This window comes from Camellia sinensis, unplaced genomic scaffold (assembly GCF_055761805.1).
Source record: "Camellia sinensis isolate YWXY unplaced genomic scaffold, ASM5576180v1 Unanchor11, whole genome shotgun sequence".
NCBI lineage: Eukaryota > Viridiplantae > Streptophyta > Magnoliopsida > Ericales > Theaceae > Camellia > Camellia sinensis.
Window position 1 is genome coordinate 7,465,192 of NW_028128989.1, and position 27,987 is coordinate 7,493,178.

At 35.5% G+C, this 27,987-nt stretch overlaps 2 protein-coding genes and 1 pseudogene across 3 annotated transcripts; 2 read left to right on the top strand and 1 right to left on the bottom strand.

The window, feature by feature from the left end:
- Positions 1–792: 792 nt before the first annotated feature.
- LOC114270508 (ERAD-associated E3 ubiquitin-protein ligase HRD1B-like) lies at positions 793–10,976 on the top strand. The gene is made up of 6 exons (XM_082911394.1): positions 793–920; positions 2,119–2,268; positions 2,364–2,560; positions 3,484–3,640; positions 5,602–5,878; positions 10,073–10,976. Exons 1-6 carry the CDS (start codon positions 808–810, stop codon positions 10,121–10,123), a joined length of 945 nt encoding a protein of 314 aa, XP_082767520.1. The 5' UTR covers positions 793–807; the 3' UTR covers positions 10,124–10,976.
- A 1,542-nt stretch (positions 10,977–12,518) lies between these two features.
- Positions 12,519–16,576, top strand: LOC114300299 (uncharacterized; annotated as a pseudogene). Its single transcript, XR_014357845.1, has 5 exons — positions 12,519–12,555; positions 14,238–14,328; positions 14,643–14,968; positions 15,048–15,196; positions 15,758–16,576. The product of XR_014357845.1 is annotated as an uncharacterized LOC114300299 (transcript).
- A 538-nt stretch (positions 16,577–17,114) lies between these two features.
- Positions 17,115–19,661, bottom strand: LOC145814523 (NADH dehydrogenase [ubiquinone] iron-sulfur protein 6, mitochondrial-like). Its single transcript, XM_082911397.1, has 3 exons — positions 19,259–19,661; positions 17,601–17,685; positions 17,115–17,443 (listed from the first exon to the last, which is right to left on the bottom strand). Exons 1-3 carry the CDS (start codon positions 19,448–19,450, stop codon positions 17,325–17,327), a joined length of 396 nt encoding a protein of 131 aa, XP_082767523.1. The 5' UTR covers positions 19,451–19,661; the 3' UTR covers positions 17,115–17,324.
- Between the last annotated feature and the right edge of the window lie 8,326 nt (positions 19,662–27,987).

Sequence of the window (27,987 nt, forward strand, 5' to 3'; positions counted from 1 at the left end):
TACTAGCTATGAGCTAACTTGTGCACTAGTTTATTTGTGTTGAAACAAAATAATTATTTTAGTTTTCATGATCCGAAGTAATTGATGGGATCACAGTTTTCCCATTTCAGAAATAATGAAAACTACAAATGTAAAGCAGATTATCCCTATGATATTTGCTGTGTAACATTCATTGAACATATCTATTATGATATATATGCAACACAACTTACTCTTTTCAGTCCATCAAACATTTTGTATGTAGACATTCAGTTGACCATGGTTTTAACCACCTCATGGCTCTTGGTAATAGTTGACCTGGACCTAATATGGATTATTATTTAATAAAAATGCTTATAATGCTGAAAACAAAAAAGGCACATTGTTGATAATTTCACACTCAATGATGCATGCATATACATAATGCTATATCCCAGTTTTATTTTTTTTCTTTTTCCTCTTCGTTTTTTTATGGCATGGCATTGTAATTTGTGCATGGTGCACATGGGTAGCACTGGTAAAAGGAAGCAATATATTTATATTTATGTAGTACAGGTATACATGCTTATAAGGATTTTGAAGTTCATATTTTATTGAAGTTTTTCATTTTTATTTTTGGTAGGTTCATTTACAGAACCTACTTGTTTAATTTTTACGTTTCAGTATTTGTTCCAAATGTACACCTGGGTAAATTCTTTGGATTCATGTTTTTTATAGGTGGTTCTGATACCTATCTATTATTATTTTTTGTTAATGTATATCAGGTATAGGATACTGGCAACAACAACAGTGTCAACATTTGTAAAATATGTTTTCTACGTCAGCGACATGCTTATGGAAGGACAATGGGAAAAAAAGGCAGTCTACACCTTTTACTTGGAACTTGTCAGGGACTTGCTGCACTTGTCTATGTATCTGTGCTTCTTTCTTGTGATTTTCGTGTAAGTAATTTATCTGACTTTGGTTGTCTGCGTGGATGTGTTTGTATATGCATATGATGCTCAATGGATACCTACAACACGTACCCTTAACGTGGGTGTTGAGTGGTTGTTTGAATGTTTGTATCTATTTGCCTTGCTAGATATGTGTGCATGCGTATCTACATGCCATGTCTATGTATGATGTGATATCCACAGTGATGCTATAGGACTTCTTATTTTCAATATGTAACATAGTTACCTTGTGATTTTGAACCTAAAAATCTTGCTTTGTAACCTTGGGCTGTTAAGGCCTTTGCTTATATAACTAATATCAAGGTTATAATTATCACGTCCTTAACGGAATATGGTGAGTTGTTAACTCGTATCTTGGTTTCTCTTTCTTGCTTCTTCTTCTTCTTCTTCTTCTTCTTCTTCTTCTTCTTTTCTTTAAAAAAAAGTATGTTGCATTATTAAAAAATCTGATGAACAAGCTTCATTAATTCATATCTTTATTAAAAGTATGTTGCATTATTATCACTTCCTTAACTGAATATGGTGACTTATTAACTCGTATCTTGGTTTCTCTTTCTTGTTTTCATTCTTCTTCTTCTTCTTTTCTTCTCTCTTCTTTTCTTTTTCTTTTGAAAAAGTATGTTGCATTATTAAAAAATCTGATGAACAAGCTTCAGTGCTAACCTCGTTATGTTTGCCACACCTTTGGAGGTGGATCGGTTGTGAAGCAGATCTTTAATTTTGCATCTGCTAGCAAATTGGCATCTTGTTTATCCTAGAAGTGAGTGCCTTTGCTTCTAGTGAGCACACCAACAAGAATACTATTGTCATAAGGATTTCTAGATATCTAGTAAAGCTCCATATATGTATATATATTTTAAAAGGGACTTTTTGAAAAACTCTTGAACATGTTTAAATACATTACTGACATGGTTATGTAGCCCCTTCCCCCCCTTCCCCCCTTCTCTGTTTCCTGATTAAAAATAACAATTTATCACAATGTTTGCTTTCCTTTCTCACCGCTGACAGTCCTGAGAAATTTCTGTCTGCACTCTTTTACCATGAAATGACTATTTTTTAACAATGTTTCTTTTCCACTTCTTTTTTTTTCCTCCCTTCTATTGGGTCATGTCCCATTTAGGAGGTTTTTTATTAGTTTTTCTATTCCACCCATGGTATGATGTTTACTTGTGTTGTATTTCCCCAGGAACTATGGTGTGCCTCTGCACTTGATTCAGGAGCTCTATGAGACATTTCGTAACTTTAAGGTTCGGGTTAACGATTACATTCGTTATCGGAAGATCACTTCAAATATGAATGATCGTTTTCCAGATGCAACACCTGAAGAGCTCAATGCGTGAGTTGTCCCCTTGATTCAGTACATTGAACGTATGTCTTCTTATTAAATACTCTGATGTATAGTAACATGATTTGTTACTGATGCTTATGCAGAAGTGATGCAACCTGCATCATTTGTCGTGAGGAGATGACTACAGCCAAGAGACTAAGTTGTGGCCATCTGTTTCATGTGCACTGCCTCCGGTCATGGTTAGAGCGACAACACACATGTCCTACTTGCAGAGCCCTTGTTTCACCACCTGAAAATGGGACTAGTACTTCTGGATCACGGGCAGATGCTCACCAACAAGGTAATCATATCTTTTGTTTTTTGTTTATGTTGAACAGCCCTTGATACTTGTCCGTAGTAATGAACTCAATTTTGTTGATTGAAAATTGTGAAACTTGATATTTGACCTTAGATGAGAACTTCAATTTGAGGGGTTTGCAATAAATAAAATAAATAAATAAAACTAAATAAAAAACTGCGCAATATGGTCCCTCCAAATTACTTTTGTCAAGTTCTCATTAAATAAAAGTTTCTGCATCGCTTATCAGAGTCATGTAAAACGTGTCCAAATATTCTATGGGATTATTCACTGGAAAGTCTTGAGGATTTTCCTTTCCAACTGACCAAAGTATTCGGCATTATGTATGGCAGCTTCCTTAAAGAAAACAGAAAAAGAAAATAAGCTATATAGCAATCAGTAATGTGCAAATTGTATGGATGCAGTAAGATTTATGTTAATATACACTTTTTTCGTTTATTTATTTAAATGTTTTGCTCTTACATTTTTAAGCTTAGTATCATCCACAACAACAGACACAGGCAGCAGATAGTAGCATGGCTTTGCTTATTTCTTGCTAGCAGAAACATCAATGTGATTAGATGGTATTTTGTGATCTTAGATCCCTTAGTTTTTGTGGAAATGTAAAATTTTCTTCCATCTAAATGATATTGCATACTGAGGTGTTATTGGTCATTCTAAAATAATCCAGCTATATCTTTATTTTTTGGGCATAGTTTAATTCTTAAACTTGATTATGGTATGTGCCATAGTTTGTTTGTTTGTTTGTTTTTTTTTTTTTTTTGAGCTAGGTCTGTGCCATAGTTTGATCACACTTTCTGTACGTGCAACTTAAGAAGAGGCTCATATAATGGTTTTGAGATAAATTGATGAATCTAGCTTCATGTATGTTGAAAATGGTGGCTAACTCTTTTAGTTGGGTTCAGGAACAGGCACAGCAAGTACACCTTCTCAGAATCCAACTGGAGATGATGTAGCAAATAACACTATCAGCCAGCATCAGACCAGACTCCAAGCTGCTGCTGCCGCGGCCTCAATATATGAGAGATCTTTTGTTTATCCTTCAGCAAATACATTAGTGTGGTATACAATTCTTTTCGCTGTTATACTGATGTCTTTTACTTCCTGATGCATTTACATTGTTGCTACTCCCATTGCCATTATTGTTGGTCTTGTCCTGCAAATGAAAAAAAAAAAGAAAAAAGTGCATTACATGGGGCTTTTGCCTACTAAAGTTCAAAAAGTTGGTAGGCATCCTTTATTTGATATGATGCTTCAACTCATCTGTCAAAATACTTGATTATTCCTTCTTTTTTGACATTTTTTTTTTCTTAATTAACTATACTCATCTGAGATTTTTTAATATAAGTTATCTTGGCCAGCAAGCTAGAGTTCTAATGGAGAGGAGAGGAGTCTTGGCATGCCCTACAACTCAATGCAAGCCCTAGGGCAATCAAGCGCCCCAAGTTTAAGAGGCCGGGGACTCTGTTGTCCTCTATCCTGAACCTGAGTAGAATCAATCGCTTTTCTTTCCCATTACCTTCCTTAGCATTTATGCTTCAACAATTATTCATCAATAAGGTATCTATATCACATTAAAAAAACTCCCAATCATGGATCGAAATTTTGTTTTGGTTAGCTTGGAAACAAAATCATCTTGGAAACACAAGGGGAATGACAAGAATTTTGGAAATGTATGAAAATGTTAGGAATAAAAAACTAAAACCCATATAAATGTTAATAAATTCTCAACTATTAAATAATTGAACATGTTGAGGTATATGAATATTTGATGAACAAAATGTTTAAAAACTTAATTAGGAATGGGGGTTTGCCATTGTAAGAAAATTGTGAATTTCTAGTTGTAGTAGGGATAGAAAAAGAAAAGAAAGAAAAAATACCAGTGTCAGTGACAGTCTTTATTAAAAAATGTACTTTGCAATTACAAATATAGAGAATAGGTGACTTAATCATGCTTGTTCTCTCTCTCTCTCTCTCTCTCTCTCTCTCTCTCTCTCTCTCTCTCTCTCTCTCTCTCTTGTTTTTCTTTCAAATTTCACAGATTCTTTAATATTCTATTCTCATAGCTTGTTTTCTATAGGTTTGAGAGAGAGAGAGAGCAAGAGAACATTCTATCTGTAAGAGTTTATGTATACAGAAAGAGAGAGAGCAAGTGAATAAATGAGATGTTATTGATATATTGAATGTTATACACGGTCTCCTTTATATAGGAGAAAATGGCCTAAGTGGTATACACACTATACAAAACAACATCATGGCCTAAAAGGAAAGTGGTCACCGAAAGGGGAAAGGGCCACCGAAAGGGGAAAGTATACACTAAGGAAACAACATTATTAAAGCTAGTTGGTGTTTTACAGCTAATATATATATGCACTAACATATAAGACATATACTAACACTATCTAAGCTTCTTTCCTGTGCATTAGCTTTCCCCCATCGTTGATGGTTCAGTGACTAAGGGGTCAGACCAGTTTTCAATGGGTTACTCATTTTGGGAGTGAGAATTTTGTCTAGGATTGGTTTGCCTAATACACTTGCATTCTTGATACGTGGATGGAGTAGCACTTCTTTTCTTTTCTGGATTTTTGGATCTAGGTGGGTTGCAAGGAACTACTTCTGTTACATAAATTTTGGCCAGTTGGTCCACAGAGTGCTGCTTACTCTTGCTCCATGTCAGCATGGGGTTAAAAGAGATGAAAACTCATGATTCTGGTGGGGTACAAAATCTGTCACTTAAAGGAGTAATGTGACTAACAATGCAATAATTTGACATGATTTGCCAAGATCTTTGGTTTTTATGTTTTGGTTCCTTTTCTTCACTGTTGTATATATGGATGAACCACTTATTGGTGCAAGTTGTGAACACTTCAATAAAGATTTTGAAAAATCCAGAAATGCTACATTTCATAGCTGTGGCCTGTGGTGAGACATGTGTCTGGTATTCATAACTGTTTTACACTACAAAACAGTCATTATGTATAACACAAAAGCATGAGGTTAACAAAATTATTCTTTTAGTGCAGGTCCCCTGGATATGCTTTACTTCCCCAAGCACAGAGGCCACTGGCAGACACTATTAACACGGACTCTAGTGGAGAACAATCTTCGACTAGTCAATCGCAACAGCATCCGATTGCAATCCCTGGTGGGCCTGCCAACTTGCCCTTTCCTCACTCTGGTTTTGTCGATTTTCTTGCTCCTGGTACAGATGTGAACTATGGAGAGAGATTTGGCAGCAATCTAAATACACCAGACTCTCAATTAGAGGCCCAGGAAAAAATTCTTCAGAACCAGATTAAGGTATGGTACATTATGTGCTGATCTTGTATCATTTGCCCTCTATTACGAAATGATTCATCCTATATCTCTTTTATGTTTTTATCCTTTATTCGACTGCTTTGACATCATGATTTATTCCTAGAGTTTCCGTAATCACTGTTTGCTTAGCTCAAGATTTTATAACCTCCCTCTATATCACTAATCGATTACCTGTTACTCGTGAAAAAATGAATTGGTTACTTGTTCCCTGTATAATTTACTGGTGTGACATTTCCTATTTTTGTGCTGTGTTGGATAATAAATTCTGGGGTTTTCTGGTTTGTGAATGTATGTATGAAAGCATCTATGTTTCTGTTAGAATTTACCTACACCTACCACCACCTACTACCACACCTACTACACCTACCACCAATTTACCCTCACCTACTCCTCACCTACTACCCAAACCCTCTCCTATATAATGAGCTACTCTGATTTGTAATACATCAATCAATAATACATACATTTTTACATGGTATCAGAGCAAGTTTAGAACTTAGTATTTTTCGCTTCACCGGCGGGCGGCAACCTCACCTTAGCCGTCCGCCGGACCTCAATCTATTCCGCCGGACCTCTACACATACCTTCTTTATATCTTTGTTGGCATCATCCCTTCCGACCCTCTGCATCTTTGGTGAGGAGCACTCATGCTCCAACCATGACCCATCATTCCGGCCTTTCTCCGGCAGCTTCTTTTGGACTTTCCGCCGCCTTCTTACCTTCAAAACAAGAAAACCAGAAAACCAGCAGCAGCACCAGCCGCCAGAAATAGTCACTGAAGCTCACACCTGGAGTTTACACCCAGAGCCAACCCAAGCATCAGATCAACCAGCTTCAGTTCCCCAGTGACGAACTCTGAACCTGGTCCGAAAAACCCTGTTCAAGACTAATATCCACCACATGGAATCAAGCCATAACTCCAGCGAGGAAGAACACGGACAGAACCGAAACTTCACCGTCGCCTTCTCCTCTGGCCAACGCCGACCATGCCACAGACACCACCGCTGCCATCACCACAGCAGCCACGGGAAGCACCACATCACAGCCGCAACGCCCATGGGAGCCACCTCTGCGCTGAGAGCTTCTCTCTCTTTCCCAGATCAAGCTGCTATAAGGGACCCAGATCCTGTTGTTTTCCTTGAAAATGAGTTGCTATATGGCGAGTCTTTCCCTGTTTCAGCAGAAGTTCTCGATTCCAGCTTCTGTCTTCCAATTGGGAAAGCTAAGATAGAACGTGAAGGAAAAGATGTTACTATTACCGCTTTCTCAAGGATGGTTGGTTATGTTCTCAAGGCTGCTGAAAGTCTTGCAAAGGAGGGAATTAGTGCCGAGGTTATAAATCTGTGCTCTATTCGTCCACTTGATAGATCCACAGCAGCTGTGCATTATCTGATGCCCAGAACTCATCACTTTTTATGAAGATTCTTTGGTAGTGCCCTCGGGTTGTTTGGAGTAATAGTCGGAATAATCATGTCGGCTCAAGCAACAAGAAAGGCAGACTGCATTACCCTTTTCTCTCTCTTCCTTTTGATAGTTTGAAAACACATGGGCATGTCCCTCCACCTATGCTCCCATCATTTTCCTTTTTCATATATATATTTATTTCACCAATCAATATCACTTTTTTTTTTAATTTCTTAATTTATTTTAATAACATGAGTGGTCTCTCTTTTCCACCATCTCCTTCTTTTTCTACACAATATTTTTGTACCACCGCCCACTCCATGATACCCATATTCATATTATTATTATTATTATTATTATTATTATTATTGTTATTTTCAAAAAAAAAAAAAAAAAAAAAAAAAAAATCATTCCAGTTGATTTTTCTGCATTACCACACCTACCATTCGAGTTTGCCAAACACACCTCATTTTATTCATCTCGGGGCTCACCCCGATCACCATTTTACATCCAAAACACAAAAAAAAAAAAAAAAAAAAAAAAAAAAAAAAAAAAACCACAACAAACAAAACAATTTGTTTTCTTTTCTGCAGCCGGCCACCAACCGACCTCACTTCTTCGCCTATTCCGCCGGTCTTTTCTTCTTGCCTCCGTCCTGGGCGGCCCTTGCCGGTGTTGCCTCCGTATTTCCCACTCCACTGGGCACGATCACTCCCCCATACTCTTCCACTGCAGCATATGGCGGACCTCCAAAACGGAACATCACGGTGGCCTTCCGCTTCAGTTCCTTATTTTCCGCCTTTAGCACACTTATCTCTGCTCGCGCATCCTTATACATGCGTTGGAGCAGAGCCAGCTGGGAGTTTAAATGCTGCACCTCATTTGTCCTACTCTGCAGCCGGTTCGACAAATTTGTGACCGCCGTCATGCTTTCCACACATGCCTTCAGAGTATACTGATTTGCTTCCACATCCGACTGCACTGCCATTCTTTGCTCCACAGACCGCATCGGAAAGTTCAGCGGAGTAAACTCCGGGGCACTCGGTTGAGGTTCCAGTGCTACCGCTCCAGTTCTCTCTCTTGTTGACTCGTTGAGGTCGGGAAAGAGGGTGAGCAGACTCCGGGAAGACGAGGCCATTTTCTGGGCAACAAAGTGTTACAGACTATTTTCTGGGCAACAGAGTATTACAGACTATCTCTCTCCGCAAACGGAACTATCTTTCTCAGCAACACGAAGGATTTTTCAGAGGTTTCTCTCAGTTTTTCTCTGCCTCAGCCTCTGCCTTCGTCTTTGTTAAATAGCCGAGGCTGCCACGCGCATCGCGCGCCTCTTGACGCCCGACAAACTGGCACGCCTTTTCATGGCACATCTTTTGATAAAGTGGACACGCCTTTTGATGGCACGTCTTTTGATGGCACGCTTTTTGATGGCACGCCTTTTTATGAATTGGGCACACCTTTTGAGGGTGCGACTTTTTAAGGGTCCGACAAGACTCAATAAACTGTCCCGACATTGATTCCGGTTAGCTCCTTTATGGGTCCGACAAGACTCTATAAACTGTCCCGACATTTGATACCGGTTAGCTTTTTCAAGGGTCCGACAAGACTCTGTAAACTGTCCCGACATTGATTCCGGTTAGTTTCTACAAGGGTCCGACAAGACTCTGTAAACTGTCCCGACATTGATTCCGGTTAGCTCCTTTATGGGTCCGACAAGACTCTGTAAACTGTCCCGACGTTGATTCCGGTTAGTTTCTACAAGGGTCCAGCAAGACTCCGTAAACTGTCACAACAACTGTCACAACATTGTCTTCTACAACGGTCCGACATGACCCCATAAACTGTCTTCTACAACGGTCCGACATGACCCCATAAACTGTCTTCTACAACGGTCCGCCATGACCCCATAAACTGTCTTCTACATCGGTCTGACACCGCCATCCAATGTCCTCTACACCGTTATGACACCCCCATACAGTGTCCTCTACAACGTTATGAGACCACCATACAGTGTCCTCTACAACGTTATGACACCACCATTCAGTGTCTTCACCAATGGTCTGACACGACCATACAGTGTCTCCTATCCTTTTTTTATTTTTATGTATTTTCTTGTTTTGTTCTTCTCTTCAAACTCAAGTTGGTTAGTTTCTATCCTCCTTGAGTTTGCGGGGGGCTGTTAGAATTTACCTACACCTACCACCACCTACTACCACACCTACTACACCTACCACCAATTTACCCTCACCTACTCCTCACCTACTACCCAAACCCTCTCCTATATAATGAGCTACTCTGATTTGTAATACATCAATCAATAATACATACATTTTTACAGTTTCCATGCATTATACATATATATGGAGAGAGGGAGGGAGGGAGGTTTTCTATTTTTTATATGTGACATGTACCTATCACTTTCCTTTCTTTTTATTTTTATTTTTAATTTAAATAATTGAAATGTACCTACCAACTTTTTCTTTGTTAGTGACAATGTGAAAACTGACAACTTGGAGTGAAAATATTTTGTGGCAACTGACGAGACTTGTTGAATATAAAATCTACAAATAAATTCAACTTGGTTTAAGATATGAATGAATTATTTTGCTGCCATAACAGTTGAACGAGGAAGTGGATATGTTTTCTCAAGAATATGAGTTGATGCATGGTCTTTTTTGTTTTTCCTCTAATTTTTCCCTTTACATGATTGTTTTACCTACTGAATTTTATTTAATTTATTATCTGATGAATTACTTCTTGGGAAAATGGTAGCCCAACTGCACCAGATCTGCCTTGCAAAACATTACTGTGTTATCTGCTTAAAGATGGACTCCATCATCGATGAGCCCTGCCCTGCACCACACTCTCCTGAAAGCCCACTGTAACAAGAAAGGATATAATGGTAACAAGAAAGGACATGATGGATTCTTGTCTCAGCTGTCAATTCACCTATAGCGTACCGTCAAAATATAAATCCAAATCCACTATCTCCACCTGTAGCCAAAGGCCATCCTTTGCATCAAGCACAACAAGAATTCCCAATTCACACGATCATGTCTTTTCAATATCCAACTTACAGTGCCCTGTTTCGCCACTTCTCAATTTAGAGTCAACACATTTATTGACCACAGTAACTGTATTCAAGATTTGTCTACCTCAACAAAAGTATTCTGAGAATCTGAAACCACCACATTCAACACCTGTTTTCAATCTAGAAATCGACACCTTTGCCCACGACTTATATGCATGCAACGACAGCAACACCAAGCAAACTAATAGGCTGAAAATCATTGATGTCTTCCGCACATCTTTTCTTTGGAATTAGAACTACAAATGACAAGGGGCTAGAGGCTGTGAATATAGGAAAAGACAAAGGGGTGGCGGAACAGCATTACCGTGTCTGCAAGTCATTTTGAGGTAGTTTTAAGAGCTCTGGAAATGTTGTACTTGAGTAACCTGCTCATTTAAAATTTTCAAGGTCTATAGCAAACAATGCCCCTTGTAAAGGACATTCTATGTAAGTGTGCATGTTTAGTATAGACTCACACACCCCTTCTGTGCTTTCATCTTTTATTTTCTTCCCTGTTTTCCTTTTTATAGTTGGCCATGACTCTGTAATATGCCATTTTCCTTCAAGCTATTTTTTGTGTCAAGAATATGGGGTATATTTGGAATATTAGTCTTTTTGGAGTCTGTCTTTTTTCTTTTTTTGTCCTTTGATCTTCTGGGTTTAATTTATATCCAAAATCTCTATTTTAAACTTTAGTTTCGCCATTGTATATGCTTTTTGAGTATTCAAATTACAATTTATATAGGGCCTAAACGTATGGAGAAAGAGAACAAACAGAGATCAATGAAGCTATGTCATCATCCTAAATTCTCTGCTTGTTGTATTAGAGTGTTTAGAAGGTGTCATTGAATTACAAGTGCTTGGAGTAATGGGATATGCTTGTGTGTTGTGTACATATGTTCTTTTTTTTTTGGGGGGGAAATATTAAACCAATATCTCTATGAAGTGAAAAAGTTTTGTATACCAATACGGTACAAGTATCACTATCCTTCTATCACTCACAAATATATATGGCTCTAGTGTTCCCTAAACATTCAACAATATAGCCTATATTTCATTATTTTTTACCAATCATAATAATGGAAGGTATTATATAGACATATTCCATTCATATATAAAAATCACTCAAAGTGAACTATATGATGAGAGCGGTGTGCATGTTTCAAAGAGTCGTTAGTATATGATGAGAATAATGTGCATGTTCAACGAGACATTACAAGTGGTGTATTAATATACTTCTGGAGATAATAAATAAGTTTTATTGGCTTTAATATTTTGTAGAAGTCACCTTAGAAGTCTATATAGTTAGAAAATCTCTGAATTACGGAGGAACTTGGTCCTCTTTAATGACACAAGGTGATTAAGAGTATTTTTAACAGTGGTGCTACATGCACTAATTAATATATTAACTAGCGCACCAACACCAGCTATGACATTATTATTGACTCCACTTATTAATTACATTACAAATACCAAAAACTACTTAAATTATGCCACATCATCAATTGGTATACAATTTAGTATACTAATTGGTGCATATAGCATTATTCGTATTTTTAATCAAGCCTTCAAATGTTATGATGTATAAATCTTTTTAAGGGTACGACTTCTTTTAAGTTGTCTTATGTCAATTTGAAATAGTATTTGGACTTTGCAAGCTCGTTTTGAGATCGATTTTGGTGATTTAAATAGTTCATTTTTTACGGCTCATTGAGTATAATATTTATGCAAAAAAATCAAAATTATTAGATATCGGTAACTATGTGTTTAAGTCATATTTGTTTTTAAAAAATAGCCGATAAATATAATTTCGATAATAACCATCTATTTTTGTAATATAAATTTAATTCAAACATATAACTATTGATATCTGATCATATTATTTTTTTGCATAAATATTTTACTCAACGAGTCCTACAAAGCGAATGGTTCAAATTACCAAATTTGGTTTCAGAATGGGCCTACTATAATCAAATGCTCTCTTAAGTTGATATGATCAATTTAAGAGAAGTTATACCATTTTTATTAAAAACTTATGTAATTGTATAGGGGGAAAATATTCTTCGCCTTCCGTATTCCTTGTTACCAAGCTCTTCTAAATTCGATGGAACTCTGTCTTACTGTGAACAAACAAGGATGAGCTACCCGATGAGTGGGTTACCGGAAAATCCCTCCAACGGTCAAGGTAGCTTTCTTGGAGAAGAAGATAAAATACAGAGCATTGTAGAGAGAGAGTGGCTAAAAGTTGCTTACCCCTTTGAGTCTGATTGTGCCTCATTTTCTAGGCTGGTCATGCAGCCTTAGATTGTGTGCACACTACCTCTGTTGTCCTTTATTGGATGTGTGGCTATACAGCCCTTTTCATTCCTCACAAGTGTATATATGAATACTACCAAACAGTATTGACGTACACCCAGAGCGATTTCCTTTCCATTGGTCCACGTGGAATACCTAATTGGGCTATACTTAGGTTGCACTAAAGATATTGATTCTGGACATACTGATGCCAAGCTAAGATATACCCTAGATCGACGCCGCGCTTAGTCAACACCTTTACGTTGTCAACAAGTGCGACCCTTATCAACTTGGCCGTATACCACGGCCTTAATGTGGTCCGTTCGCTCTCTTCGTTCGATCCATCCATCGCCAGCTCAGTTGATCGGTGAACCCAACCATGACGTATATAGCCGTGCCACCTTAGATAGCTCGACCAAACATTACGCTCCCTGTTGGCCCAGTCCAACACCACGTTCTGTGTTGGCCCAACACCATATTTCGTGTTAGTCCTACCTGGCCCAACAAAATTACTGTGTTGATTTTGCTTGGCCATTATTTGGCACAAATCCTCCTCTCAGTAATAAGTTAACATCCTCTAAAAAATAAGTACTACAATTAATATGTTAAATTTATTATTTTATTATATATAATTTTTAATTTAGTTTGTGTTTTCAAATTTGTAGACAAAACTTCTTAAAGTAGGTTCGCATAGACAAACCTTTTGGCATGAGAATTGTTTCAGTGTTGATTAAATGAGAAATATATCAAATATTGGTATCTTTTTTCTTCTTCTTTTTCCCCCTTTTCTTTTGTTCCCTTTTTTCAGTCCATTGTTGATGACCTGCAACAGGGGATGGCCCTCCCCCTGCCTATAGGTGGTCCTTTGTCAGCTTCAATTTTCAGCACTCACATTTTCTTTTTTTGTTGTGGTTATACTTTAGCATATCTAATCTTAGTGACTGCCCTGAGGTTCATATCCTCTTGCTTTGTTTCTTTTTGTGTGTTTGCATGTGCATATTTGTATAAATAAATGCATAAGTTTATTGGGCACTGTTATGTTTTACAATTGATTCTTCAAATACATGAGAATATCAACTAATGACAAGAAACTTGACATTATACTGTCATTTAAATGATACTTTTGCTTTTCTTCTTCCTTGAATAACTTTTTACATACAGATGGGAAATAAATTAAAGCCGTTTTTAAAATTAATTTTCATCATAATTATGAATGGGTTGTAAATTATTTTACTTCTTTAGCAGTATGTTTGCATTCTGTGCTTAGATATCTATTTTTTTATTCTTTATCACGTTGTTACCATGCCAACTGTTGTTGTTCTTAGTAAAGCCAAGATGTCCAGATTCAAGCAAATCTAGGGTGTGAAATTGATATAGTTGCTGACATATTCGGTTTAGTTACATGAAACAGACTTGGGAAGATTCTTTTGGTTGAAAATTTGATCAAAAGAAATAAATTCTCTATTGAAATGCCCAAAAATTCTACTCTGTTGTGACTGCTTCATTTGGTTATTGATGTAAATTTGTGTTTAAAAGAGCTTTGCTTGATGGGGATTTATTTGTGTTTTGCAGGTGGTTCGCATGCCATATTAACTGATCAAAATAAGCTGGTTGTGGCTGTTGGTGGAGTGACAGCTCTTGCAGCAGGGATCTACACAACAAGGTATTGGAGTCTATAAGCAAAAAGAATGTTTTACATTTTTTTTTCCTGGCTGAATCCACTTGAGGAAGTGAAGTATCTCGTGTACATTCGGTATTAATTCCAGTTAATATTATTTAAATGTATTATTTTTCATGAACTCAAATGCAATGTCCTGCTACTAAAAGTATACTTGTCTTTGTACTGAACGTAACAATCTTTGTGTTATTATTAAAATGAAATCAATGATAATGATGGTGGTGGTACTAAGATGATTTTTATTTCCCCGTGTCCATATTCAATGATATACTCATTCAAATTTGTCCTTTACAATGCAGAGAAGGTGCAAGAGTGCTTTGGAGCTATGTGGACAGAATATGAGGACAACCATCATTGATCAGAGAGTCCTCCAGAGGGAAATACCCTTGGTCAGGATTGTTTTCTCGTGGTATGAGCACTCTATCACATAAAAGTCTCTTCCCTCAAAACTGGGAATGGCTTTGGTGATGTTATCTTAAACCCTTCTCTTCAAAAACGAATTCAGCAGCTAGCTCGTGCAACTGCGAATACAAAATCCCATCAAGCACCATTTCGGAACATGCTCTTCTATGGTCCTCCTGGAACAGGGAAAACAATGGCTGCTAGAGAGATGGCACACAAATCTGTATCTGCTCTCTCTCTCTCTCTCGCAAACTTTAATTGGTGTAAATGTTCTCTGTTAATTGCATGATATATGCTTTCAGGGGCTAGATTATGCATTAATGACTGGTGGAGACGTTGCGCCACTGGGTCCACAGGCTGTTACCAAGATACACCAATTGTTTGATTGGGCCAAGAAGTCAAATAAATGTTTATTGCTTTTCATTGATGAAGCGGATGCATTTTTGTGCGAGTAAGTGATGTTTGCATTTCGAATAATGTTCCATGTAGAGGTGTGATAGAAATATAGGCCTTGTTTGGTTTGTGTTTTGAGATATTATTTCAAAAATAATTTTCTTGAGAGAGTTTAGAAAATTTAAAAATTTGTTTGGCTGTAGATTTTGAAAACAGTTTTTGAGTTTTAGAGTTTGGGATTATTTGATATTTTTTTGTAGTTGAATAGACGGGTGTGAGAAAAAATGATTGAGAATGAGAGAAGAGAGAGAAAAAGTGATGGATTGATGTATAGTAGAGATAAAAGTGATTTTGAAATTTTTTTTCTACAAATTTTCAACCTAACGGAGTTTTACTGGGCATAATACCGTCAAAAGCAAAAGCTATTTGATTATCCTTGGCATAATATAGTTTTCCTTGGAAATTTATTTGATATCTATCCACTTTGTAAAATGATGCCTAATTTGGTTTTGGACTTGATCATACTTTTATGTGATATTCTGGACATCAGCATTTTCCAATTTGATTTTTATGACAAAACCTAACTATGACCATACGGTTTCTTAACCAAAATTTTCAGGCGAAATAAAACCTACATGAGTGAAGCTCAAAGGAGTGCACTCAATGCCCTCCTTTTCCGTACTGGTGACCAGTCCAAGGATATAGTCCTTGCTCTAGCTACAAACCGCCCTGGCGATCTTGGTTCAGCAGTGGCAGATCGTATTGATGAAGTCCTTGAGTTCCCTTTGCCTGGTGAGGGCGAACGATTCAAGCTGCTGAAACTCTATTTGAACAAGTACATAGGTCAGGCGGGGGCAAGAAAACCAGGCTTATTTTCCAATCTGTTCCGGAAACAACAGCAGAAGATAGAGATAAAGGGCTTGACCGATGATATTCTGAAGGAAGCTGCAGCTAAGACTGAAGGATTCTCAGGAAGAGAAATAGCAAAGCTGATGGCAAGTGTTTAAGCTGCTGTTTATGGGAGCGAGAACTGTGTGCTCGATCCAAACTTGTTCCGTGAAGTAGTAGATTACAAAGTTGCAGAGCATCAACAAAGAAAGAAACTGGCTGCTGCTGACGGGAAGTAGTTCCTGATGGGAGTGTTTTTAAACGCTAGCATACAAAATTGTCTTTTGCTAATTGGGTAAGAATGAGTTGGTATCTGCTTATTTTGTCAGTCTTGGGTCATTTTTATTTTTTGGTTAACTTCTTGTCATCATTATTTGCCCCATCTACTGGGGAGTTTTGGTATGTCAACCATAGTTTACATTCAATCTTTCTGTTGACTATTCATAAGTTATATATTATACATTTGCGGTGCCACTTGCCCCTATTGTTCTTCACTCGTTGGGGTTCTCCCATTGAGCTAACTTTTTTTATGAATGGAGACTTCACCACACGGATTTGGGATTCCCTGTTGTTCTTCACTTGTTGGGGTTCTCCCATTGAGCTAATTTTTTTTATGAATGGAGTTTTCACCACACACAGATTTGGGATTCTATACATGTACGATGAGTGTTTGTGCACACATGTTGGATTGTCTGGTGATATAATTTATCATAGTTCGAGTTCATTACAATTTGGAACCTCGTAACCAAAGGTGTTGACTGATTTGGCTGTTTGTAAGGTTTCAGGTTTCTCTATTCCAAAAGTTCATGGTAATTTGACTTTTTTCTTTTTTTCTTTTTTTTTGGTGATAATTTTCATGGTAACTTGGCTAATGATAAAAGCAGAATCTTGTGTGACAAAGTGTGTGTTGATTCAGGTTGTCTTCTGGTAATGTTAATTCCATTCCCATGACACTTGTGTGGGGTCATTAGAAAACAAATTACAATAAATAAATAAACTGTTATGGAAGAATTTCTGACCTCATGACATTGCTCAAAATGCAAACGTCACAGCAAGCAAAGGTAATCAATCACACAATTCCTTGTAGATAAAGCATAACAAAGGTAGTTTGATGTAAATTTAGATCCGGAAAACAATAAGAATAGACATACCAAATTCTTATTCTGCTGATAACAAATGCATGCAAGCATTATAGGTACAAAGATTTATTGAAACTACAGTGTAAAACACAATGTGAAGAAATTTCAACATTATCCCGTGATGGTTGATTATCCTTGCAGAATTTATTTTCAGACTCATTAGTGGTGATGGTGGCCATGGTCTTGAACATAGCGTAAACCACAATACTTGCAGATAGCTGGCTCATCCTTATCAAGGCAAATAAACTCAATTGGATGCCCAAGCGCAGGATTGCTGTCTGCAACCAGTAATTAGCATGAACTGAGGAGACATTTTCATAAACACAAAAATAAAAACCCCAGACAAAAATGACTCGGTTATTCATATAATCCACCCGGTTACTTTTTTACCAGAACTATTACAAAAGAGAGTTCACACTCAGAAAATAAACTAACCTCCTTCGCAAGCAACAATTCTGGCCTCAACCTTGATGGGTGGAACTTCATTGATCAACTCCATCGGAGATTTCTTGCTTGTATCCTGTCAACAATTATAAAGAAAACATGTATATATTCTGGCAATAACCTATGATTGTCTCAAAAACGAAAATATCCAAAGTGAGAGAAAAAGAAAATAAAAATTAAAGAGAGAGAGAGAGAGAGAGAGAGAGAGTAGGTATTGATTCTATTGAAATGTATATTGATTCAACTCCATCTAAAGGCAAAGTTAATGGCAGTAACGATTGCTGACCTTCATCATGGAATCAGAATCAAAAGAAACTTCAATAGAAGATTCACAAACTCAAGCTTTCTATGGAGAACCAAAATTTTTGATTGTTGTTGTTAGCCTTGTTTTGGGTTGTTTCCCCTTGGCTTTGTATTTGGCTGTGCTTTTTTGTCCCCGTGGGGTTTGTTTTGAGCATCATTGTATATCCTTTTTCTTTTTGGCAATAAAATTTTGCTTGCTTAGAGAGAGAGAGCGAGAGAGAGACGGAAAGACAAGAAATTAACGTTCAAAATCATATGCAATGCACATCCAACAAGAAGAATTTCATCTATGTGTATTACAAAATGTTAAACATGTGGGATACAAAATGGTTAAGATTACAATTTCCAGCATGCCAAGAAGCTCTGGTTAGAAAGAGAGAAAAGAGAATCCATTAGAACATTATTTAAGCTCTAATTTGGTTTGGATGATAGAAGATGACTCAAAAGTTTCAAACAAAAATGGCTTAGGTCATGCAAGCCTATGTAATGACCATCAGGGGTGCTGGTAACTTGGATAATGTACCTGATTTCCACACGGAAGAGCAGGGTTCACCACTTGGGGGGTGTGCTGTTCAGAGCTGCACTGTACTCCTGTCGCTAGACTCTGCCTCCTGCTATGAGGGTGTGGGTGAGGTTCATTGTTAGCTGGTGGTGGGTCCCTTCCTTCGGGTTGGGTTAAATTTGATCGTCAATCGGCTACTCTGAGGCCAGGGCCTACAGATGCTATAATGTCTCCACGGAGCGTCTTTTTTTTCCAATTGAAAAAAAAATACAAGCCTATGTAATTGCCAACTACTTGTTTCCAAAGGAGAAAAATATATGTACAAAAGTTTCATAATAAAAGTAATTGTTACCAAAAAACAAAAGAAAAAAGAAGTAATGAATTCCTCCTAGAAGAGGTTAGTTATGAATATCCACCTTGTGAAATTTGAATTCATTCCATCTGTAAATATCAAATTGTCAAAAACAAAAGTTTTAATCAATGCAAAATAAAACAAAGGGTGTCGACCAGTGCAGGTCTTGTTTCACTGGAATAGACTTGTTAATTCTCTTCCAATTCCTCTTAAATTCTTCAGATGGCATAGTTGTTCTCAATTTATTATTATTATTTTAATTTTTTACCTCTAGTGAATTAGGGATACAAGGAAGAAAAGAGAAGATTAATGAAAACAACGAAAAACGAAAGAGAACAAGGCCAATTTGAATCTAAAACCTAACACCCAGAAATCCACACAACAGTGAATAGCTAAAAAAGTGAAAATAGATCTGATAATAAAAGATTAGGGATGAAGAAAATCTACAATTCGAGGAGATAAATGATTGGAGAATGAAATAGGAAGGAATACCTGCATCCATTTGGCAGTGTGGGAGGTGATAACTTCACTGCTAACGAAGCTGCTGGTGGCGGTGGCGGCGGCGGCGGCGGCGGTGGTGAGAGTTCTCGAGTTTGAAGCGAAATTGGAGGTTGATGGAGTTAGGAGGGTTCTCATCAGATTCGACGCCATTTTGAACCCCATTTTTCTTCCGTATGTTGCCATATCGCCCTAGGCCCCAGGGAGAGACACAAAGAAAGTGATGCGCAGGGAGATATATAAAAAATGATGGTGGCTGATTCGAATTAAAGACTTCAACTTGAAGGGGGGATATTATGGGTCGGGTCATATGGATCCAAACCTGTGACCAATCAGACCTTGGTTGCTTCTCAAATTTTTAGACCAGAATTGATACACATCCAATTTTCTTTTGGTTGGACGGTAATGGGTGTTCACAATAATTTATCTCACCTTAATTAATTTTTTTAATTATTAATTAAAATAAATTTTGAACATAATTAAAAATTATTAATTAATTTATTAATTTATTAATAAAAAGAATCATTTGTTATAAAATAAAAATTTTCATAATTATATATGAGATGTAATTTTCATAATTATATATGAGATGTAATTTTCATTTCAATAAAATCAACATAATAATTCTTCATTTTTGAAAAACAAATAATGGGAAGAGATGAAGAAACTATACCTTCTCCTTACACAAAGACTCTCTCTTTCTCTCTCTCAAGACTCTGTTGAGACAGTCTCACTTTTTTCTTTCTTTCTTTCTTTTTTTTTTTTTTTTAACCAGGCTCACTTTTCTCTCTCTCTCTCTCTCAAAGCGTTTCAAAGTCTCAAGTCACACTGAACTGCCTACCCATCTGTCTCTTATATAAAACTCACACACAATTCACACACACACTCTCTCTCTCTCTCACATATACGTTTTCTCTCTCTAAAACAGAATCTGTCTGTATATGTGTTGTTAGATGTAGTGAGAGAAAAATGAATATACAATCAATAAATGCCTTAATCAACAACATCAAAAACTTACCTTTATTCACTGGCCCTTCCAAATCCGAGCCCACCCCATTACTCACCGTGCTTTGCTTCATCACCGTCAAATCCACCGAACCCATCCCAAATTTTCAAAAATTCAAAGTTTTTGGAAACAATCACAACAAAAATTCGTGGATACTAGAGAATTCAAACTAACAAGCTATACCACATCAAATATGAAAGTGAGCCAGAATTGCTCCAAAAATGGCATCCACTTTACCGCAATGCATTGTTTAATGAATTCAAAGATGACAACTTGTACATTATGCAATCACTCATTTAGTTTAACACAATGTTCGTGTGTAGTTTATTTTCTACAATCACTCATCCAGTTTACCACTTTTGCAAATATAAAATCAGGCATGTAGTCTTACCTTACCACAAGTGTAGAGTTAATGAATTGGAATATTACAGCTTTTTACATTATTATTACGACAATAACGAAAAGAATATGCATGGAATTTAGGACAAGTAACCAAAAATAATGAGATGGGTGTGTAGTAGTATTTTCCACTGCTTAACAATAGGTGTAATTATTGCACCTATCCAACCCACATGTGGATGCACCATACCATACATCTTTTACATTCATCAGTTATTTGCAGCACCCATGTAGAATACCAAAATCCAATCACACAAGTTCATGATAGACACGAACATAGCGAGAGAGAGAGAGAGAGAGAGAGGAGCGTTACCTTCAGCAACAACCATCTCGACAACTTGCATTGTGACAAGACCCTTCCCCATAGCATCTTTTTGCTCCTGTTCCACAATAATTACATTTGGAAACATAAATAATAACTAATATACACTAACCATAAATAATAACTAATATAAACTAACTAAATAATATCCATTTGGAAAGTATTAGTTATAAACTGCTTATTACTAAACATAAATAATAACTAATAAACTGCTTTTTTAATGCTTCTTTCTTGAAGTTGAATATTAAGTAGTTGGTTAGGAAAATTAGCAAACGTGGATCTCAATAGAATTAATGAACAAAATAGAATTAATGAACAAAATTAACAAAAATGGGTTAAAGCTTCTAAATAGAATTAATGCTGGAGAGATGTTCATGGTTGAGGGGAAAATGGATTGTCCCATTCTTTTTTAGAAGGTTTCCATCCTGGTTGTTTGGCTTAGGGGAAGGCCTTTGTATTGATTATATTTAAAGTTCCTTTATAAATTTATCGTAGTTTCAAAAAATAAAATAAAATTATGGTAGATATGGAATCCATTCATAGTAAGAGATTTAACAAAGTAGAGGTACGTAGAAATCCCTTGACAAATGAAATTCATTTCTTTTCCTTCCCATGCATGTTATTTGCTATCAACTCAATGAAGATGCCCATTACAATCAATAAATGCCCTAATCAACAACATCAAAAACTTACCTTTATTCACTGGCCCAACAAAGGTTTCAAGACACTAACTTGAGCCTTTGCTTTATATACACATAATTTGATCTTTCAACCATCTATGGGATGATCAGCCATGTTTTCATTATATGTATCTCTGCATATATATATATATATATATGTCTATGTGCTTCTTTAGTGTGATACGATCTTTCAAGCATTCTTTAAATTCAGAATCTGTGCTCATGAATTATGCATGAAAGAAACCTTTCTCTGATCAAACAAAAAAAGTTCATTTGAAAAACATGGTAGACACATAACAAAATTTTCATTTCAATAAAATCAACATACTAATTCTTCATTTCTGAAAAACAAATAATGGGTAAAGATGAAGAAACTATACATTCTCCTTACACAAAGACTCTCTCTTTCTCTCTCTCGAGACTCTGTTGAGACAGTCTCACTTTCTTCTTTCTCTCTTTTTTTTATTTATTTTAACCAGGCTCACTTCTCTCTCTCTCTCTCTCTCTCTCTCTCTCTCTCTCTCAAAGCGTTTCAAAGTCTCAAGTAACACTGAACTGCCTACCATCTGTCTCTTATATAAAACTCACACACAATTCACACACACTCTCTCTCTCTCTCACATACACATTTTCTCTCTCTAAAACAGAATCTGTCTGTATATGTGTTGTTAGATGTAGTGAGAGAAAAATGAATATACAATCAATAAATACCCTAATCAACAACATCAAAAACTTACCTTTATTCACTGGCCCTTCCAAATCCGAGCCCACCCCATTACTCACTGTGCTTTGCTTCATCACCGTCAAATCCGCCGAACCCATCCCAAATTTTCAAAAATTCAAAGTTTTTTGAAACAATCACAACAAAAATTCATGGATACTAGAGAATTCAAACTAACAAGCTATACCACATCAAATATGAAAGTGAGCCAGAACTACTCCAAAAATGGCATCCAGTTTACCACAATGCATTGTTTAATGAATTCAAGGATGACAACTTGTACATTATGCAATCACTCATTTAGTTTAACACAATGTTCGTGTGTAGTTTATTTTCTACAATCACTCGTCCAGTTTACCACTTTTGCAAATATAAAATCAGGCATGTAGTCTTACCTTACCACAAGTGCAGGGTTAATGAATTGGATTATTACAGCTTTTTACATTATTATTACGACAATAACGAGAAGAATATGCACGGAATTTAGGACAAGTAACCAAAAATAATGAGATGGGTGTGTAGTAGTATTTTCCACTACTTAACAATAGGTGTAATTATTGCACCTATCCAACCCACATGTGGATGCACCATACCATACATCTTTTACATTCATCAGTTATTTGCAGCACCCATGTAATAACTCAAATTTTTAATTATTCTGTAAAATTTATACTAATATTATTTAATCTCAGTTCAGAAAATATATAATTTATTATATATTATTATGCGTAATTTTGTAAAATAATATAATTATTAAAAATTTAGGGGTCAAAGTATAAATAATAATTAAGTTAAGTTTGGATAAGGTTGTATTAATGGAGATTAGTAGGAAGGGACGCGTGGCAGTTTGGCTTGGGCCTCACGAATTCAACCTTTATTAATAGGGAGAAAGTTGACTCTGTGAGAGGAAAGAAAGAAAAGAAAAAAGAAAGGAAGGAAAGAAAAGAAAGAAAGAAGAGAGGAAAAGAAAGGAAGAGAGGAAAGGAAAAGTACTGGAAGCTAAGAAGATCTTTGATAGTGGAAAGAAATAGTAAGGTATTAAAGTTAAGGTGAGTTATATTATACTTTGAGTTACCAAGGTGTATTTTACTTATATTTTGACTTACCAAAATCTATTTTATACCAGTTATGTTTTATTAGTATATTTATAAAAGTTATGTTTTATAAAGGTTTCAATTCCGTGGATTATTTTATGAACGCTATTTGCTTAAAAGGAAACCTATGGATATGTTTGTTTTACTTTTAAAAAATATTTGGCTATGACCTTATATGAAAATATGTTTTGTGAGTACTACCACGGGAGTCCCATGCCTTGGGGGACTTAAATAACCATTGGCTAGTGTGTCCCATGCCTTGGGGACTTAAATAACCATTGGCTTAGTGATTGACCACTTTGTGGTCCAGTGTTTGTCGTGGATTCATTGACCAGTGTAGTGCTTGGCACTTAGTGATGTACCGTGGTTATGGTTGTATAGTGATTTCCGTATTACATGTTATATGTCAAATGATTTCTGTATTATGTATGTTATGTATCAAGCTCTTTTTGGCCCAACTAATTATCCATGGTGAATTTTATACCTTATACTCTTAGTATAATATTTCTCACTCTGCCATGAGCTTATAGTTTTTTACCACTTTCAAGTGGCATGTCAAGACCAGCGTGTGGGGTAGGCACAAAGCACTTTTATTGATGTATTTTTTTATGTAAATATCGGTCTTTTTGGTCAATAAATTTTGTAATAAAAACAAAAACTCCAATGATTATTTTAGTACCCTTATTTAAATATTTCTTTCGCTTACGTTTATTAATTTGTTTAAAGATTTGGCCGCAGGTAACCTCGGTTACTGGCCATCACGATGCTTAACCCTTAGGTACGGGGAGCGGGTCGTGACAAATGGTATCAGAGCAATGATTTATAAAAAAAATAAAAATTATTGGAGCATAGGACACATGCACATTTAAGAAGTGAGATAGCGGGTAATTAGTACCTAAATATTATATTTAGTTCGTCGATTTAATTATATTATAATTTTCTATGATTTTCTATATATATATTATTTTTTGTGTGTGTGCATAATTTATGGAGGATATTAGATATAATTTACGAATGAAAAAGAAACAAAAGATGTCAAACACCCACAAAAAAAAATTCTAATTTTGAAAAATTCTAATTTAGTATAATTATATAATATAATTATATAAATTCTAATTATATAATATAATTAGAGCCAAGTTATGTTGTATCCTTTTTCTAACTGCTTAGTTTCTTCCAATTAATCCATTCTGTTGTTTATTTAATTAATCTTGTTTTTGGTTTGTCTTGATCACCCAAGAGATCGGTCTGTGTTTATCCACCTGGTTTCAGTCACCCACTTTCGTTCCCAGTCCAGAGTAAGTCCTTAGCGTTAGGCCGTGTAGGACATAGGGGTTCTCTCGAATAGGGTCTGTACTCAAACCATTTTGGTCTGCGATAACATGACAAGAATAGGGTATGTATTAAGATATCTATAAAACTGATTAATTAAACAGAACAATGAGTCGATTATTTAGAAGTAACTCATCAGTCAGTTCTAGGTCAACAACTTTGCCTTCACTACCAAATCAAGGATTAGTACTAAATGAAGAAGATGTTGAAATACAAAATGATAAATTTGATGCAGGATGGAATATACCGAAATTACCAATCAAAGAAATTTATAAAATTACTTTTTTACAGAATATTTTCAAAATAACTTTGCATGTTAAAACTATTGAACAAGTTTATGCCTTAGAAAAGCCTCGACAAACCTGTCAATTGTTTGATTCAAAATTAATCAAAAGACACTTAAATAATAGTTATAATTTCATGCATATTGGGTTAATCCAAGTTGGTCTTAATCCATTAACCATGGTAGGTAAAAATACCTCTGTTTTGTTATGTTTACGAGATGCTCGTTTTCTTGATTATAATGATAGTTTAATGGGTATGATGGAAACTGGTCTTCATAAAGGTCCAGTACATTTTAACTGTTTTCCTGATTTCACACTTAGTTTACGTGATCCACATATTTTAGATGCATTAACATTAAACATCTAATTACATGGTTCCTTTACTAACATGAAAGAAAAAGTTCATAATATTGCTTTAATATATCGTGTTCATTATAAATGTATGCAAACAAATTTAAATGTTCATGCTTTACACAAGAGTCCCAAAGATAAAACTTTATTAATCCAAAGCAATAGTAACCCTGGAGAATCACATATTAATGTCCCTCAAATGATTGAATGGAAAAATATAGATCTTCCAGATCAATGGATTACTGTTAATGAGAATTACAAACACAATCAACACCAATCTTCAATACAAGATATCCAAGATATTCACCAATTCAATGATGGTTCTGTTCGAATAAAATTTAATCGCAGTCAATCCTCTAGACATAGTACTTCCAGTGTTCCAACTGATAATGAAACAGAAAATGAAATATTTAATACGCCTTTATTCTGAAAAAATAGCAAAATCTATCTTGGTCAACCTTCCACTAATAAATTACAAGGAATAGATAATACTACTTCCTCTCAGATTAGTAAACCTGTTTACTCTACACATACACATTTACCTGAAGAAGAGATTGCTTCTAATAATTCTCCCACTCAAACTGACTTCGAAGAATTTACACCACCTGTTAACCCTCAATTAATGACGATCAAGAAAGAATTTAAACCTAATATAGATAAACTACTTATTGAGTTTAAATCCTCAAAAAATAAACCACGAAGACATGCTTATTATACTAAATACAATTCTACTCATATGTCCAAAATTACTCGACAATGGTATGATTTTATGGTTGAATATGGTTTTGAATTACCTTTATTAGACTATGTTGACAAATATTACAGAAAGATTAATACAATTACCAAACATAAATGGAAAACTTCTTATACAACTTCTGTTAGTTCTAGTCATCCTCCTTTAGAGAAAATAATCCTTAATCAACAAGGTTCTGAAATCCCTGCTTCTCCTTTCAAATTACCTGGTATTGATAATGAAATAAAAAAGGTTATTGAACAAAATAATTATACTAATCAATGTTTAAACACAATTGGGAAACAATTAGACAAAATAGAAACCAATTTGGAATCCGTTCAAACCTTATCTACTAAACAACCTTTAGATCCACCTTTACTTAATTTACCCAGTAATCGTTCCAAGCGAACTAGTTTAATCACTAATGATCAATCTACTGTCAAAGCTATCAAAAAATTATTTACTAAATTATCTACCTCTGATAATGCTTCACCCTCGAAAGATAAAGGTCTTACTGTTTTAAATCAACAACCCACTGTTGAACCTATTTCTACTTAATCAGATACTAAAACAACTGATAATGAACTAAACCAATTAACTCAACAATTCCAATCTTCTACTCTTAATAAATTCATTATCCCAAAGTTAATCCACACACTACCAAAAATTGGTATTCTAGACCTACTCCTGTTGATCTTCAATTTGAAGAAAATAATCTTAATAATCAATTTTCTGTCTCTGCCAAAAAATTATACGAATGGAATATTGATGGTCTTAGTGAAGATCACATCCTCCAAAAATTAAATCATCTCTCTATAGTTGCTAATAGTTACCTTAGTAATTATCCCCATTATACTCAACCTGAAATTGTTACCTTAATAACCTCTGGTTTCACTGGTATGCTCAAATCTTGGTGGGAAAAATATTTAACTGAAGAACAAAGAGAATCCGTAATTTATGCTAATCAAACTGATGATAATGGTTTACCTATCTTTGATGAAAACATTGGATGTTGCCACCCTGATGGTATTAATGCATTAATATATACAATTGTTAGGCATTTTATTGGTACTCCAACTAATATTTATTCTCGCATACATGATCAACTCAGTAACCTTACCTGTCCAACCTTAAGTGATTTTAGATGATATAAATATGTATTTACCTCAAGAGTTATGTTAAGGGAAGACTGTACTAAATCATTTTGGAAAGAAAAATTTATTAATGGATTACCTAGTTTATTTGCTCACAAAATTAGAGATGTTCTCAGTCAACCTACTGGTGTTATTGAATATGATAATTTAACCTATGAAGATATAATAAGCACTATTCAAAAAGAAGGGTTAAAAATGTGTATTGACCTCAAACTTAGTCAAAAAGCTACCAAAGATAAACACAAAGCTAAATATGAATTAGGAAATTTCTGTGAACAATATGGTTTACCTCCTGTAGCACCCTCTCGTAAGAAATCACATAACCACTCTAAGCATAAATATAAATCCAAATATTCTCATAAAAAGAATTATTTCCCTTCTAAATCCAATGATAAATTTTATACTAAACCCAAAAAGAAATATTATAAAAAATCACATTCCAAATCTAAATCTAATAAAGATATAACTTGTTATAACTGTGGTAAAAAAGGTCATTATTCTAATAAATGCAAAGAGAAACAAAAATTAAAAGATAAGATTAATCAGTTACAAATAAATGATGAATTTAAAAATCAAATATTTGAAAATTTTCAATTAGATCAAACTGTTAATACTTCTTCTGATAACCCTGACACTTCCACTACTAA

What these genes read in the sequence shown, in the direction of transcription:
- LOC114270508 (XM_082911394.1), top strand. Translation starts at nt 808, where the DNA reads ATGCTTATGGAAGGACAATGGGAAAAAAAGGCAGTCTACACCTTTTAC. An exon ending in GGCAGATGCTCACCAACAAG is followed by an intron (nt 2,561 to 3,483) that starts GTAATCATATCT and finishes AGTTGGGTTCAG; the next exon opens with GAACAGGCACAGCAAGTACA. An exon ending in TCAGCAAATACATTAGTGTG is followed by an intron (nt 3,641 to 5,601) that starts GTATACAATTCT and finishes CTTTTAGTGCAG; the next exon opens with GTCCCCTGGATATGCTTTAC.
- LOC145814523 (XM_082911397.1), bottom strand. Translation starts at nt 19,450, where the DNA reads ATGGCAACATACGGAAGAAAAATGGGGTTCAAAATGGCGTCGAATCTG. An exon ending in ACACTGCCAAATGGATGCAG is followed by an intron (nt 17,686 to 19,258) that starts GTATTCCTTCCT and finishes AATTGTTGACAG; the next exon opens with GATACAAGCAAGAAATCTCC. An exon ending in AATTGTTGCTTGCGAAGGAG is followed by an intron (nt 17,444 to 17,600) that starts GTTAGTTTATTT and finishes TACTGGTTGCAG; the next exon opens with ACAGCAATCCTGCGCTTGGG.